This window comes from Mus caroli, chromosome 10, assembly GCF_900094665.2.
Source record: "Mus caroli chromosome 10, CAROLI_EIJ_v1.1, whole genome shotgun sequence".
Taxonomy (NCBI): Eukaryota; Metazoa; Chordata; class Mammalia; order Rodentia; family Muridae; genus Mus; species Mus caroli.
The window spans coordinates 24,819,450-24,835,085 of NC_034579.1; the positions used below are offsets into that span (position 1 = coordinate 24,819,450).

The 15,636-nt window shown below is 36.7% G+C and overlaps 1 protein-coding gene across 1 annotated transcript; it reads right to left on the reverse strand.

The window, feature by feature from the left end:
- Positions 1–448: 448 nt before the first annotated feature.
- Positions 449–15,062, reverse strand: LOC110303597 (protein LEG1 homolog). The gene is made up of 6 exons (XM_021174735.1): positions 14,754–15,062; positions 12,693–12,779; positions 11,194–11,378; positions 10,268–10,368; positions 1,928–2,166; positions 449–765 (listed from the first exon to the last, which is right to left on the reverse strand). The coding sequence occupies exons 1-6, from the start codon at positions 15,052–15,054 to the stop codon at positions 665–667; spliced, it is 1,014 nt and encodes a 337-aa protein (XP_021030394.1). The 5' UTR covers positions 15,055–15,062; the 3' UTR covers positions 449–664.
- Between the last annotated feature and the right edge of the window lie 574 nt (positions 15,063–15,636).

The window sequence follows — 15,636 nt, forward strand, 5'->3', positions numbered from 1 at the left end:
GGAATATGTATGGTCTTGATGGAGGAAGTGTGCCTCTGTGGGGGTGGTTTTGAGGTTTCCTATGCTTAAGCTCTGCCCAATCTGGAATCAGGGCATCCTGCTGGTTGACTGCAGAACACAGACTCTTTCTGTGTGAGTAGTGAGACAGAGACCTTTGCAAATCATCAAGTCTATCCAGTGTATTCTCTCTCTGATAGAGTAACTATGGGAAATTTGACCCCAAAGGACTCTTTCCAAATATGGGTCAATGATGGAAACTCTAACAAGTACTTATAAACTTAGCATATTATAGTTTAAACATGATTAAGTGGGTGAACTCTACCTGTAATTAAGTTTTATAAGATTAAAATATTTAAGTTGAACATCAGTATTGGATTTCATAATGTTCTGGATTTTGGTTAAACATCAGTAAGATATATCGTTCTATATTCAAAACTCAAAGCAGCTATAGAAGCTTAATATCAGTTTAATGATTTCTTTCTGGCTTCATTGTCATTGACCTGTATTTAAAATCATTACTAGGAATAAATGCAGAAAACCCTGAAAAATGAACACTAGGAAAAAAAGCCCAAATCATAGATCTAAATGATTATAATCATAGCCATTGTTTTCAATTGCTTGTGGTCAAAGGCAGTTGTTAACAATTCACTAAAAATTTTATGTCTTAAGAATATCTTGCCAGGAACGCTTCAAAGGCTTGTAGAAATAATGCTCTTGCAAGTTTTGTACTCATGAGATTTTCCCATAGAGTCAAAGATAATGATCCTAGAAAAGATTTAAAAATACATATTAGTAGTTGTCAATTTCTGAAAGTTTCTTACCTCCATTAGATAATATCTGTTGATCATGTTTATTTCATTTTCTTTCTATTATTTAACATTAAAATCACCACTACATAAAGAATATTTGATTCACTGATAGTTATTATTTTTTCAGTACCTAACATGAAAGTTTAGTATCATGCTTTTAGGTGGCTGTGTCATATATTGTGAAATTAGATATACATGGACTGATTCTGTGATGTCAGTCAAAGCTCATAAGAACAATTTCCATAATCATAATAAATTCATTAAAGAAAATACTGCATATCTATGAGAAAATGATTCTAATATAAATCTCCCAAATGTTATCTACCAACTGAAGGCTGGATTACTGCTCACTGAGTGAGGGAAAGTAACCTGCTGACTGACAGTATCACACTACAGCCAAGACTGTCATGAGAAGAGAAATCATTTGCATTGTGGCACCATTGTATTTGGTAGATCTGACATTTTTTGCAATAGTTTTCCATAGGTTTGAAGATAATAAATTTATGTCAAATTTCTTTTATTTATAATTTAGAGACACCCAAAACGTCACTTTACATAATAGAAAGAACATATATATGTTTAGTATATCTCAAGGCCCTAGGGCACAAATGTAAAATGAGGGTGACATGGTAATTTTCAAACACTTAGTTAATGAAGTCAGTTTTTCACTCTGCTTTTGGCATTATGAAGCAAAGGCCTTCATCTGACAAGTCAGCTAGAGAGTGATCTCATTAATGATCGAAAATTTTCTTTTGAAATTCATTTGTCTTCTTTAGACATAAGAGTGAAATAGAAGAGATTAAAATTGAGTGAAATAAGGACTATAAACCAACATGTGTCTTCATACTACATATTTCACTTAATATTGCAGATTTCAAGGTTCACTGTGGCATTCAAATGAAGGGTCACATCATAAATTTTTAAAAATGTGGTTGATCATTGGTTTTACCATCTATCAAGAGTAATTACTGCTAATAAAATTCAAAACATGCCCATAGAACTTCATCACATTTTTTAATGCATGCTGGTGTGGTGATATCTCTACTTAAAATAGTTCATCCACACTTCCAGCCTATATAGATCTGATTTGTTTTCTAGCACTCTTTTAAAATTTTTACCTGAATTTCTGTCAGTATCTCCAAGAAGTTTGAGTGATACCAGGACTTCGTTCTGAAGAGGAGTGAAGTCAGGAATAAAAGGGGCTATGTCAGTATCAACAAGGACTCGTGGGGGCAGGCCCCTCTGAAAGCTGTGTGTTCTATTCTGGGTTGTAGGAAATCGGGCTGCCGCTAAATAGTCCACAGCAATAGCCCAGTTTTCCTCAAAATTTGCTTCTTGTTCAGAATAGAAATCATATCTAAAAGACAAATAGACAAACATATCAACTAAGATTTATTTTCAAAGAACTGAAAATTCTTTCTTTGCAGAAATCATCCACTACCAAAAATAAAATCCAAATATTATTTGGAAAGGAAATGTGAGAGCATTGTCCATTTGGTTTGTTCCAGGAGTTGTAAAGATAGCTAAATAAAATACAAATCTATAAAGGTTGGTCCAATTAACCACTTCTGTTTAATATTCTACTTTCCATTTATGTCATTCCCTATGCACAGTGCATGTGAAATCCATGGACTAAACATACTAGACCATGTTTAAAAGCTTCAGAATGCATATGTAGCAACAAGTACCAAAAAGGTCTAGGGCCACAAGCTTGCAATTCACAAAGCCACACAAAGCAGGAAGGTTGGAATCAATGCCATTTGCTGTTGCCAGGCCAGGACACATGAGATCTATTTTGTAAATTAATGAAGTCATGGATTTGTTAACAGATAAAACAAACAGAAAAAGAAAGATGGCAATGCATCATGCTTGTTAATGCTTGTTAACCTTGGCTGAAGAGACAAATGTACCAAAAGTTATTTCTGCACCCTGAGAGCTTTAACCTGTATGTGATCTGTACTTTTTTTTAAATGGAAGATTAGATACTGCATATGCTTGTGTACACCTTCAATCCTAGCACTTGGGAGGCAGAGGCAGGTAGACCTCTATGAGTTCAAGGCCAGCTTGATCTATGGAGGGAGTTTCAGGACAGCTAAGGCTACACAGAGAAGTCCTGTCTCAAAAAATTTAAAAAAAAAAAGAAAAGAAAGAGAGAGAGAGAGAGAGAGAGAGAATAAAAAAGAAAAAAAAGAAAAGAAAGCAAGAAAATGAAACAAAGAGAAAAGTTTTTAGGGTGAGTAGAAATTGAAAGAGACACGAGGAACATGCTAGAAGAGGGGATAGGTGTGCATCTAGTTTTCGGTGTTTGCAATTGCCAGTGCTCACTCAACTAAATAATTACCTAAATCTGTGTGTTTTATTACATGTCAATTGTACCTAACTTCATAGAATACAATATGTGAATATCGATTCACTTTCTAAGGTAAGTCTTGATTTGATATAAACACAAGTGTCTTTGTCCTTTCAAATAGAAAAAAAAAAATAGCAGTAGCTGATTTTGAGACATAAAGCAACCAGGTCTTTACTTCCCCTTTGAACTGGAGATTGAAAAATGTCTGTTATTCAGGACAGCTGGCCACAGGCTGTCTGCAGTCAAACAATCACTTAGCTAATAAGCTAGAAAATTTCCTAAGACTCTAAGGCTCACAGGTATGATCAGTGTACAAAACCTCCACAAGCACCCTGGTTTACTGAATTCTCATCTTTAAATTTAATAGGAAACTCAGTTAGCCAGATACCATGGGGAACCATTAGTCATAAGACACACTGGAACAGAAAATGAAGCAGAAAATAATCCAAAGTAGACACTTACACAAAGTAGATTTGACTGGAGAGAAGTCAAAGCAAACTTAAACATTCAATATTAGGGGAAATTAACAACAATATGAAAACTACCTCACATCTTCTGTATTCAACTACATCCTCAGACAGCAATTAATAAAGTTTATGCATATGAAAGTGTCTCAAATGTTTCCATCTACTCTTCACCCATCTTCAGTTGTTCAGAACCTGAGCCCTAGCAGGGAAAGTATGCCAAGAGAAAAACAGAAGGGAAATGCAGGGGAAGCCATGGCACAGAAGAGAGGCAGACTGTCCAAAGAGATGAGGACAGACCTCCAGATCAGATCCCAACACCTGTACAGACCAGGACCAATAAGTTATTCAGAAGCAGACCTCATCCGAAGAAAGTCTCTGGACAGAATTCCTGAAGCTTTGAGCAAATTTAGAAGGTGGCTCTAGCTATTCTGTTCTGTAACCATAAATGTCATAGACACTTATTAAAAAAATAAAAATCAAAGATGAGGTTGAACCCAAAGAATAAGATACTGAGAGTATGTACCAAGGCCAAAGATGTTAAAACAGGAAGCATAAACCAAAGGACCCCAGAGAAATACCTTTTTCCCAGGAATTTCTTGCTGAGGGAAGATAGGCTGTAAATAAAGCCCTGGCCTGACCAGAAATATTCACATAGCAGGAAGAGCCTTCTTGCAATTTTAAAAGTGTATCTGTCTCTCAGTTGAGCTAACGTATGTGTATTTTCTTCATTCTACCTACAAAGCTGTAAGACATCTCCAGGAAAAGAGATGTCTTACAAACTAGGAGACTTTAATCCCCTGTTTAGAAAAAGTGAATGTAAACTTGTATTCTCTACCAATTCTTTCTTCTAGTTTCTTTTCAAATATGAGAAAGTTAAGGCATTAATTTTAAGAACCAAGCAAATTTCAACCACAAAAATGTAAGCCCCACTTATCAGTACAATGAGCAGAAATGAACAACTCTATCCACATAGCATGAGGATCATAGAAGTCAAACATTGTCTTCCTAAGAAGTAGACTGATATTTGAAACCATGAATAAAAAACAAAGTTCTGTAAGTTTGTTTGAAGAAATCCATGGCGATAGCAGGCTTGGTGGCAGATGACTGTCATCTTGGCTACTCCAGGAGATAAAGCTAAATCATGATACCACATGCATTACAGAAGGATAAACATTTCAGATCTACACTGTGGTATGTACAGATTGACATCAAGAACACACAGGCTGTGTTAATGTAGTGAGACATTACCTTAACAAAAATTAGAGATAATAGGATGTATTATATCTTGCCAGTAGGGTCATGGATGCATGAGGCCATTAGTTGGTTTAATGGCAAGCACCATAAAACAGGAACAAAGAACTGTGAATCATGTTGCTCGCACTGATAGTAATTTCTATACATAAAATAGAGGGAGGGAAGGACCTGGGTAATAGGGGGGAGGAGGAGGGGAAAAGTAGAACATGTTCAGGTCCTGGGGGGAGAGGGGTAAGAGACATGAAGCCTCAAGAGCCAGCATAATGAATGAAAATATGCAAGCTTGGAAGGTGATAGGTGTGGGAATCCTTTGGAATGTACCAGAGACCTGGGGCATGAGAGAATCTCAGGACACAAAGAGAGGCAACTTAGATGTTATACCCAACAGTTGGGAGAGAGAACTTGTAGAATCCACCTCCAGTAGAAAGGGCATCATCAAGTGGAGCGATGGGGTTGCCATCCCACAGTCAAAAACTCTGATCCAGAATTGTTCCTGTCTTAAAGAACTGAAGCGACAAAAATGGAGAAGAGACTGAGGGAAAGGAGGTCCAATGACTGGCCCAAATTGGGACCCATCTAAAGGGGAGGCTCCCCGGTATGACACTATTACTGATGCTATGGTGTGCTTACAGACAAGAACCTAGCATGACTGTTCTCCAAAAGGCCCAACAAGCAGCTGACTGATACAGATGCAGATACTTACACCAAACCAATAGACTGAAGTTGGGGACCCATGTGGTTGAATTAGAGAAAGGCTGGAAGAAGTTGAGGAGGAGGGCAATCCCATAGGAAGACCAGCAGTCTCAACTAACCTGGATCCCCAACATCTCTCAGACGCTGACACATCAATCAGGCAGCAGAGATTAGAAGGGTCTGAGGCTCCCTATACATATACAGCAGAGGACTTTCTAGTATGGCCTGAGTGAGAGAAGATACACCTAACCCTAGAGACTTGAGACCCCTGGAAGTAGGGAGGCCTGGAGGGATATGAAATGTTTGTGGAGGGGTATGGGAACATCCTCTAGAAGACCGGTAGAGGAATGGGATGAAGAACTATCAGAGGGCAGAACGGGAGGGGTCTAATGACTGGAGTGTTAAAAAAAGAGTAAAGATAAAAAAACACCCACCATGTACAGACTTACCAACTTAAGAACAGGTGGACAAATGGACATCTCAAAACCATGTCAGAAATATTAGGCATAAAAATTATTGAAACCATCAAATGACCAAATGGTTAAATAAACAAAACAAGACAAAACAAGACAAGACAAAACAAAACAAAACAAAACAAAACAAAACAAAACAAAACAAAACAAAACAAAACAAAACAAAACACCACATTAGGATCTTATATGAAGAAGCAAAACTCTTGGTAGGGCATGGCAATACCACTGATGCCACATGCATTATGGGATTTACAGGCAGGCTTTAAACTCTTAACTATTCATGATTTCAGGTCAGCAAGGTACCTACTGCTTGAAATGTCCCACTCAAGTAATGGACTGCCCATCCTCCTCACCCTGAGTCCCCCTCAGATTGGAACCAGCTCTGCTTCTGCAAACCTCTACCAGCTCAATTGTTGTCTTCCTTAGGAGCTACAGCGACTGATTTGTTCCGTTTGCCTCTCTATGTGTATGTATCTGAAAGATGATCTGGGAATGAGCATAAGCAATTAATATTGAAGGTAAAGAGACTGTGACTGTCCATCACCAAAATGTTCAAGCAAAATTAGTAGTATATGAAGCATTTCATGAACAAAATTGACCTGGCATATATACTCTGGAAATCGTGATAAAATATAAATATATCTATTTAACTTTCTGACATAGCATTTTCAAAATGGTCTGAAAACTGTAGAGTTTTCTGTTTTCTAAATTATTGAATTTTCGGAGGATAAGATATAATTAAATTATTTCTTCTCTCCTCCCTTTCTTCCCTCCTTGCCATCCTACATTCAGATCTCTTCTAAAATCCTGGCTTTTTTGTTAACTGGTGTGTGTGTGTGTGTGTGTTTGTACGTACATACGTACATACGTGTCTGTAATAGAGAGGCACAGAGGCCTTGCTTGGATTCAGCAATTCTTTAATATAGGTGAAGTGGAAATAGGTATGAAACAGAAGTTTTTGCTCAGTTTACTGGCTGTAGCTATGGCTTACATCACCTGAAGATAGAGAATACCTTCATCAAAGGGAGTGAACTCACAATTTACTGGCTGTAGCTATGGCTTACATCACCTGAAGATAGAGAATACCTTCATCAAAGGGAGTGAACCCACAGTTTATGTTTTGTTTCACTGATTTATACTTATTTATATACTGTAGCAGCTCAAGCATATTTATAGATTAAATATATGACTTTTACAAATATGAGAAAAATCTGAATAGAATTGACCTTTTAAATCCAGCTTGTAATGCTCATGAACTAGAGGCAGCAGAGCCTGCAGAAAAAAAGGGATGACCTGGGACACAAGGAATGTGAACATGAGACTTTGTATCCAGTAGTTATATTGTATTAAGTGCCAAATTGAACAGATAAGACCCAGTCTCTGTGCCAGTAAAATGGAATAAGGCTGAAATTATGTTACACTGAAAAATGTGATTGTTTCTTTTACCATTCTTAATAATAAAGAGTACTCAATTATTATTTAAAATATGGTAGCATTTTTAAAATTGTCTTTTAAGGTATATTAACAGGATAAGAAAGGCCAAGGGAAAATCTGAAGTTCAGGAAGTAGATTGCAATAATCTGCTATAATTAGTAAAGATAGGGTCCTGATAGTTACATCATTTAATAACCAAGAACTTCATGATGTTCCACTTAGAGAAACTTTAAACAAATTTGGCCTGTCCTAACTGCAAAGAATTTGGATGTACAAAATGACAAGATAAGCTGAGGAGAAGGCCATCCTATAGGAGGAACAGCAGTCTTAATTAATCTGAACCCCCGAGGTCTCTCAAACACTGGACCACCAAACAGATAGCATACACCAGCTGATATGAGGCCCCCAGCACACATACAGTAGAGGACTGCTGGGTCTGTTTTCAATCAGAGATGATGCACCTAACGTTCAAGAGACTGAAGGCCTCAGGGAGTTTAGAGGCCAGGTAGGGTGTGTGGGGGGGTGGGGGGTGGGGGGGTGGGAACATGCACGTGGAGACAGGTGAGTGGGGAGAAGGTATGTGGAACAGTAAGAGGGTGGATGGTGGAATTAAAATATGGAGTGTAAAAAATAACTAAATAAATTTTTAAAAAAGGAAATATAACTAGGAAAAAAATCCTCTATAATCACTATAAATTTTAAGTGTTTTAAATACTCATGATTCCTGTGCTTAGATTTGTATTTTCTTGGGCCTGGATAGGTAGCTCAGTGGTTAAGAGCACATTTGCTCAACCAGAGACTAGGTTTAATTCCCAGAAGACCTGGATTTGATTTCCCGAAGCCACTTGGTAACTCACAACCATCTGTCCAGCTCCAGGATATCCAATGTTTTTTATTGGCCTCCGTAAGAATCAGGCATGTAAGCAGTGCACAGAAACATAAATGAAGGTAAAACAAGAATACAAATAAAAATGAAATCTATAAAGTTTTACTCTTTTATTATATATAATACAATCTGCTAAGCACATGAAACTCAAGAAGAATGAAGACCAAAGTGGGGTCACTGTACCCCTTCTTAGAATTGGGATCAAAACATCCATGGAAGGAGTTACAGAAACAAAGATTGGAGCTGTGACGAAAGAACACCTAACGTTCAAGAGACTGAAGGCCCCATCTAGAGACTGCCATACTCAGGGATCCATCCCACAATCAGCTTCCAAACGCTGACACCTTTGCATACACTAGAAAGATTTTGCTGAAAGGACCCTGATACAGCTGTCTCTTATGAGACTATGCCGGGGCCTAGAAAACACAGAAGTGGATGCTCACAGTCAGCTATTGGATGGATCACAGGGCTCCCAATGGAGGAGCTGGAGAAAGCACCCAAGCTAAAGGGACCTGCAACCCTATAGGTGGTACATTATGAACTAACCAGTACCCCGGAGCTCTTGACTCTAGCTGCATATGTATCAATAGATGGCCTAGTTGGCCATCACTGGAAAGAGAGGCCCATTGGACATGCAAACTTTATATGCCCCAGTACAGGGGAATGCCAGGGCCAAAAAGTGGGAATGGGTGGGTAGGGGGAGGGGGGGGAGGGTATGGGGGACTTTTGGGATAGCATTGGAAACGTAATTGAGGAAAATACGTAATAAAATATATTAAAAAAATGAAATCTATAAAGTTTTACTCTTTTATTGTTTTGTTTTTATAGAAAAATGTTAAGTGCTCTAAATATGGGAAAGTATGTTTATAACACATATTACAATTTGACAACCACCCTTCACAAGGTAATTAAATTCCCTTTTCTCAGAAATTATGTGCCTGCATGAGTACATCTACCTGTGTACTTATGAGTGAGTGTTTGTGTATAGTATAGGGGTGTGTTTGTATGAGCGTGCATGTGAGTTCATGTGCATGTGTGTGTGTTTAGAGGAGGATACATGAATATGAGGGCCAGAGTACAATCTCAGGTCTGGTCCATCTGTGATTTTTTTTTGAACAGGGTTTCCCAGTGACTGAACTCACCATAAGAATGGCCAGTGAGTTCCAGGGATTCACCAGTTTTTACCTTCCCAGCATGGGTATAACATATATAACATGATGCTGGCTTATATAACATGAGTTCTAGAAGCCAAATTCATGTCTTCTTGCTTGTAAAGAAGTAAAGACAGGTCAGGAGCTAAAGCAATTGAGCTATCTGAATTATGTTCCCAGCTATTTCTTAGATATTGCTTTTCTTCTTCCACTCAAAAATATATTCTAAATTTGTCCTCCAATATCATAATCACCAAATATTTTAATTGTCCTTTATTATTAAGATTAAACCTTATGATTATCCTAAAAAAAAAATAAATGAATAAGGCCAGGCATGCTAGTTTTAGTCAACTTGACAACAAATCTAGGTGTGTGTGGTAAGAAGAAATTTTATTTCAGGAATTATGTCCATCATATTGGCCTCTGAGGTATTTTTATGATTGCAAATTCATGCAAGTGGATGCAACCCACTGTAGGCAGTACCATCACTGAGTCAGTATCCTTGAGCTACATAAGAAAGTTAGCCAAACAAAAGGAAGAGAGCCAGTTAATCTACATCCCTCCATGGTCTCTGCTCTGATTCCTGCCTTCATGTTCTTGCTTGACCTCCTCCCTGGCTTTCCTTTACCTTTATGATGGACTATAATTTGTAAGATGAAAAAAACTCATTCTTTCCTAAGTTCCTTTGGACATTTTAATTAAATTAATGGAAAAAAATCAAACTAAAACAGAGACAAAGATATTTCTTACCTGTCTACAAAGGCACTGGTGGGATACTCCAAGGATGAGGTATGGGCTTCCCATAAGTAGTTAAGAAGGCCATCAAAGTCACTGGAATTCAACTGCATGTACTGAAGGGTTAGAGAAAATAGTGTTATATGGGCAACTCTCCTAAAATTTGCCCAGACTCAGAAATATGAGCAATAGTCAGCATTAACCAAAAATGTGTTACTCCATCCTATCCCTAGTGCTTAACAGCAAATAAAATAATAGTACCTTTCAGTAAAACATATCATCCATTTGAAAGGAGCTTCAAGTATCTGTAGAGTGTCCATGCTTTCTACTTGTCAACATTAATACATTTTCAGAAAATATTCAAATAAGAACAAATTGAAAATGTAAGTATATCAAAAGCAATGCATTAACTATCTAAAATTAGTAAATTTATATTTAAATCATTAACTTTTAGCTTCTTCTGTATTTGATGAATGTATTTCATTTTGGTTATCAAATGGTTTGTTCAGAACAACATATCATTGTTTAGCTCTAACTACAGGTGAGTAGATATTAATTCACTTTCAATAACAACAGACTTACCTAAAAATAAGTCTATGATCCCCATTCTTGTAATAGGTCAAAAATAGCCTAAAGTCTCAATTATTCACATGCCTATTCACTCTCTCCTAAAATGATCTACATGTTTGCCATTTGTGGTACTTTGTTCACTTTCATTGAGAACAGATGGGCTTTGCATTATTACTGAATGAGAAGAGTGGGGTTCTCTGGTGTGTACTGTATTTCTATACCAGTTTGAGAAAAATATCTGTGTACAATTTACATTTTAATATTAAGAAAAGTATACAGGAAATAAAAAAACAGTCTTTCACTAAAGACTTGCACAATGAGATTTCTCTTAGCATGTTTGAGGAGTGTGATATAAAACTTAAATGACAAACCTGAAAAAAGTCTCTCCATCTGTTCATTGTTTCAGGGAGGGCAGATTGACAGCCAGAAACATTATAACAAAACCTCATCTGATCCTTGGGTGGAGGCAAGATCTTAATTAGGCTTGGTGATATTCCTGTTATTCCAGAATCAACAGCAGCAAGGAAAGGTATCACACTCAGATAATAATTTATATCTGTAAAAACAAGAGGCTGGTTAGACTCAGAACCAGTAACAAAACACAGAACATGGTTTTAGGAATCATTAAGTCATTAAGGGATATTCACAGATCCCAAATCACAGATTATCAACTAAAATTTTGTAGAAAATCAACTTATAGTTTAATAGTCCTATAATCATGGGTACATATATACATACTGAAGTGTCATTAAGAAAGGTAATTTTAATGTATTGGATAACAATTTTATTTCAGATAATTAAATAAAAAATAAAAAAGGAAAGAAACAAAATCTATCAGATTGTTCTCATAATGGTACATGAATTCTCAATAAAATTGCATTGTCAATTTTAATTTTTCTAAAATATAATGGCATAAATATGAAATATAAAGCATAATTATAGATTTTATCAAATATAGAACATAATATTGATTTGGTAAAGACATACTTTATATTTTACAACTTAGACTAATTTTTATACAGAATATCACCAAATACTTTTATCCTATTTCACTAAAGCAAAAATTTTTGACTGGCACCCTAGTAAACTTCAAGCTTTCCCATTGTAGAGGAGCAAGTCCTGTAGATTTAATCATTTTAAGCTAATTAGGTGCTTATACTTATTCTTAGTACTTTACATTACAAAGCAAATCAGACTAAATTGTAATTTGAGAGCTGTTGATAAGTCTATTAGTTCTGAAAAGAAAGACAAGTTAGTATGGGAGAAAGCATCCTGTGGCTCATAATATTTATGAGTCACTCCAGAAAAAGTAAGATTGAACAGTGTCATTTAAAATTGAACAGTTGGTGAATTGTTCTAATAAATTTTTATATAAATTCATTTCAAGCAAAACACACCATGAAAAAATTAGAAGATCTATACAAATTGTTTTCAGTATTGCATACATAATTAAAGTCTTATTTATAGTTTGACTAAACTAGGTATAATATTAGTCTGTCAGCTCTGTGAGTTTCCGAATTTTGCACTTTTATTCTGAGCAAAAACGAAAAGAACGCTTAGTGACACTTGAGAAGGTTCTATGTTCCTCTGGGAACCTGCCATATCACCAACTGTGTTGCTCCACAGAAGCCATGATCTTTGTAGTTCCTTGATTCAGTTTCATTGTGAAAAGTCTGATGATATCCATAAACATTATTATATTCCACTTGATTGATCAACTCTGCCACATGCCATCAAGGACACTGGTATAAAATAAAGTCAATTTGTCTTGAAAATGGGGCAGTGCTGATTTGTTTTCTCTGTCTCTAAAATTCAGGTTAAATATATTCTTTGAAGTATGAGTCAAATTTTGGTATTGAAGAAAACCTACCAGCCCACCAACTGTCCACAGAGACACACAGACTCTCATTAAGTCCATTGCCACAGTCTGTCATTCCAGTGGGATCAGCTAATCTACCTAGAGGGCAGAGAAAGCACAGGTGTATTTGTTCATCATGCACATCTCAAACAGTTGAATGCATGCATTTAATTTATAGGCACAAAAATTCAAATTATTTGTATTTTACTTACCATCCTTTTTAGTATTTTATTTCTCGTCTCTCAACCACATTATTTTCTGTTCTTCAGGGACATCAGATTTTTAACTTTTAGTGTTTACAGGGTACAGACAGTTTTACTTACATGACTTCACATTTTACTGCCTACACTACCTTCTGACAACACTCATAGGAGCAATAGCTACAGAGAGAAAAGCACACCACATGCACTCTCCTTTCACTCATACCACACTCTTCATTTACTCTCCTCACACTCTCTCCACTCATTCTCCACTCGCCTCATGCACACCCCACACTTGCTCTCTCAACTAGCTCTCTTGACTTTTTCTTGCCCCAGTCTTTTATTGTTACTCCAAGGCAAGTAGAAAGAAAAAAAAAAAGAAACTGTATAATAATTTCCAAATCAAATTCAAAAGAATAACTATATCCTTCAAAGAATCAAGAATTACAATTGTTCCCCAAAGTTTTGAGCTTCCCCTATCCCTAGGTCTGGGCCCAAAATAAGAGTATTTGCAAACTTATCATTATTTAAACTTTAACTTTTGATTTATTATACTTCAGAGCTCAGAGGTCAGCTACTTGCATTTTCCTGTGAAGCTTTAATGATAAATGACATGGGCAAAGCTGCCAGGCAGTGGCCACAAAGAGTCATGTTAACCCTTAACTCAAAAGTTCCTCTAGATTTCTGTCTCTTCCCATTGCACATGATGACTCTTCTGAGAGTCCCAGTATTTTGACTAAATTTTACTAATATATAATTTTATGCATTCTAGAATTGCCTATCCAAGAACCCAAGAACCACTCTCAAATGTACACAACTTACTTCATAACTTCCATAGTTTTTTCCTTTCTTGATGTCCCAGTGTTGGCTTGGTTTCATTTTCTAATAATTTCTTCAAACTTTCTTTGCAAGTCAAACATTAATCTGAAACTCCCATTGTGCATTTATTGCAGTGTTTCCAAGATGAGAGCACACAGCATGCACCTGGGCCATTAGAACTGTGCTATGCCCCTATGCCTCAATGTTTAATAGTTTAAAAATCATTACATCAAGAAACATCTACTCTCACAGAATTCAGCAGAGCAGAAGGAGAAAGAAATAAGAAAGGCAGATATAATAGCATAATTATGCACACCAAGGCTAACTGAAAAGCAGTCACACACAAATGAAATCTATGCAGCTGTTTTCCATGGCTAAGGTTAGGAGAAATGGGAACAACTGTTTTTATAAAGAGCTCCCAAGAACTACTGAGATATTTCCATTTTGGCCTACTGCAGCCAGTCCCTTATATCAGATGGTAGGTACCCTGGAGGGATGTGTTTCTTGCTTCTCAAGGTGCCAAATGCCATCCTTTTTTACAAAGAGCTGCTGCTCACAGATCTGAGGTGTCTCCATCCTGGCCTGCTGTGGGCAGTTCCTGTCATGGTATGTTTTTTTTCCAGCAAATACCATGATCAAAAGCAACTTAGAAAGGAAACATTTAGCTTACTTATTCTGAATTATTATGCACTGAGGAACGCCAAGACAGGAGTTCAAATCAGACCAGAACCTAGAGGCAGGAGCTGACAGAGATCTTGGAAGAGTACTAGTTTGTTCCACATTGCTTGTGCAGCTTGATTTCTTATAAAATCTAGGACCACCAACCCAGGGATGGCACCACCCACAATGAGTTAGGCCTGCTCACATCAATCATTGATTAAATAAAAGACCTATAGATTTACATACTGTCTGGGCATATGAAGAAAATTTCTCGGATGACTTCAGCCTGGGTCAAGTTGACATAAAACGAGACAGTAGTATAAGGTAGGAAGGATCCCCTTTTCCTAATACATCAGGAATATACTGGTATATAGAGAATATGTGTCTCTCTTACCTGATTCATACTGCCAGCCAAACTGCAGAGGCAATCCCCAAAGAAGATTTTGTTCATTTTCTGGACCATATTTTGCAAAATACATAGCTGTCTCTTCCAGTAAGATTCTGTACATCCCCATTCTTTCAGTGTATACCCAAGGATTAATTATGTACTTCCCACCCTCCATCCTGTAGTCACTCAACTGCTCAGGGCTGTCTTCCCATAAAGGAGGATATGGAGCTGAGGTATTAGAAACCTCTGCTACAGCTGCAGAGAAGCAGCCAGCCAGTACCCAGACCCAGGAAGCCAGGACAGCCATGGTGCGAAACTGGGAGCCAAGCGTGCGACCATGCTTTTATTGGAGAAGAAAGGAGGAAGCCAGGATTTCTTTTCCTCTTGTAAGCATTTTGTGCTATTTCCCAGGCAGAATGCCAGTAAAGAAGTACATCTTGGAAGGTTTGTCACCTTTCCACCAAAAGTACATGAGATCAGACTCTGAACTCAAGGTGAATCTTGTTCAAATATTGGATAATGCTGTTTGTTAATGAAGAAATTCTTCTATTTTTTTTTTACAGTGTTCATTATAATTACAAATTACATTATCAATGACATTAAATTAGAATGCTTGTCCCTCATAAAAATGTGTTTACATAATTCATGGAAAATATTGAATAATTCAATATGAAAATGCTGATACTTTAATAATAATTTCTAGAAGTATACTGAAAATACATGTGATACAGTTATAGTACACCTTTCTGTTTCAAGTAAAATACTTAGAGTATATCAAATTGTTCCAATTTAAAAAAGTAACATTGTTAAAAAATCATAAAAGCAGGTAATTCCCAACATTTATTCATTTTTCTCAGAATGTTATCTAACAACCTAAGGTCCTGGATTT

Excerpts from the sequence above, each read along its gene's own strand:
- LOC110303597 (XM_021174735.1), bottom strand. The coding sequence starts at position 15,054 with ATGGCTGTCCTGGCTTCCTGGGTCTGGGTACTGGCTGGCTGCTTCTCT. Across the intron at positions 11,379-12,692 it reads TGTGGACAGTTGGTGGGCTG|ATATAAATTATTATCTGAGT; the intron begins GTAGGTTTTCTT and ends TTGTTTTTACAG. Across the intron at positions 10,369-11,193 it reads GATGGAGAGACTTTTTTCAG|TACATGCAGTTGAATTCCAG; the intron begins GTTTGTCATTTA and ends CTAACCCTTCAG.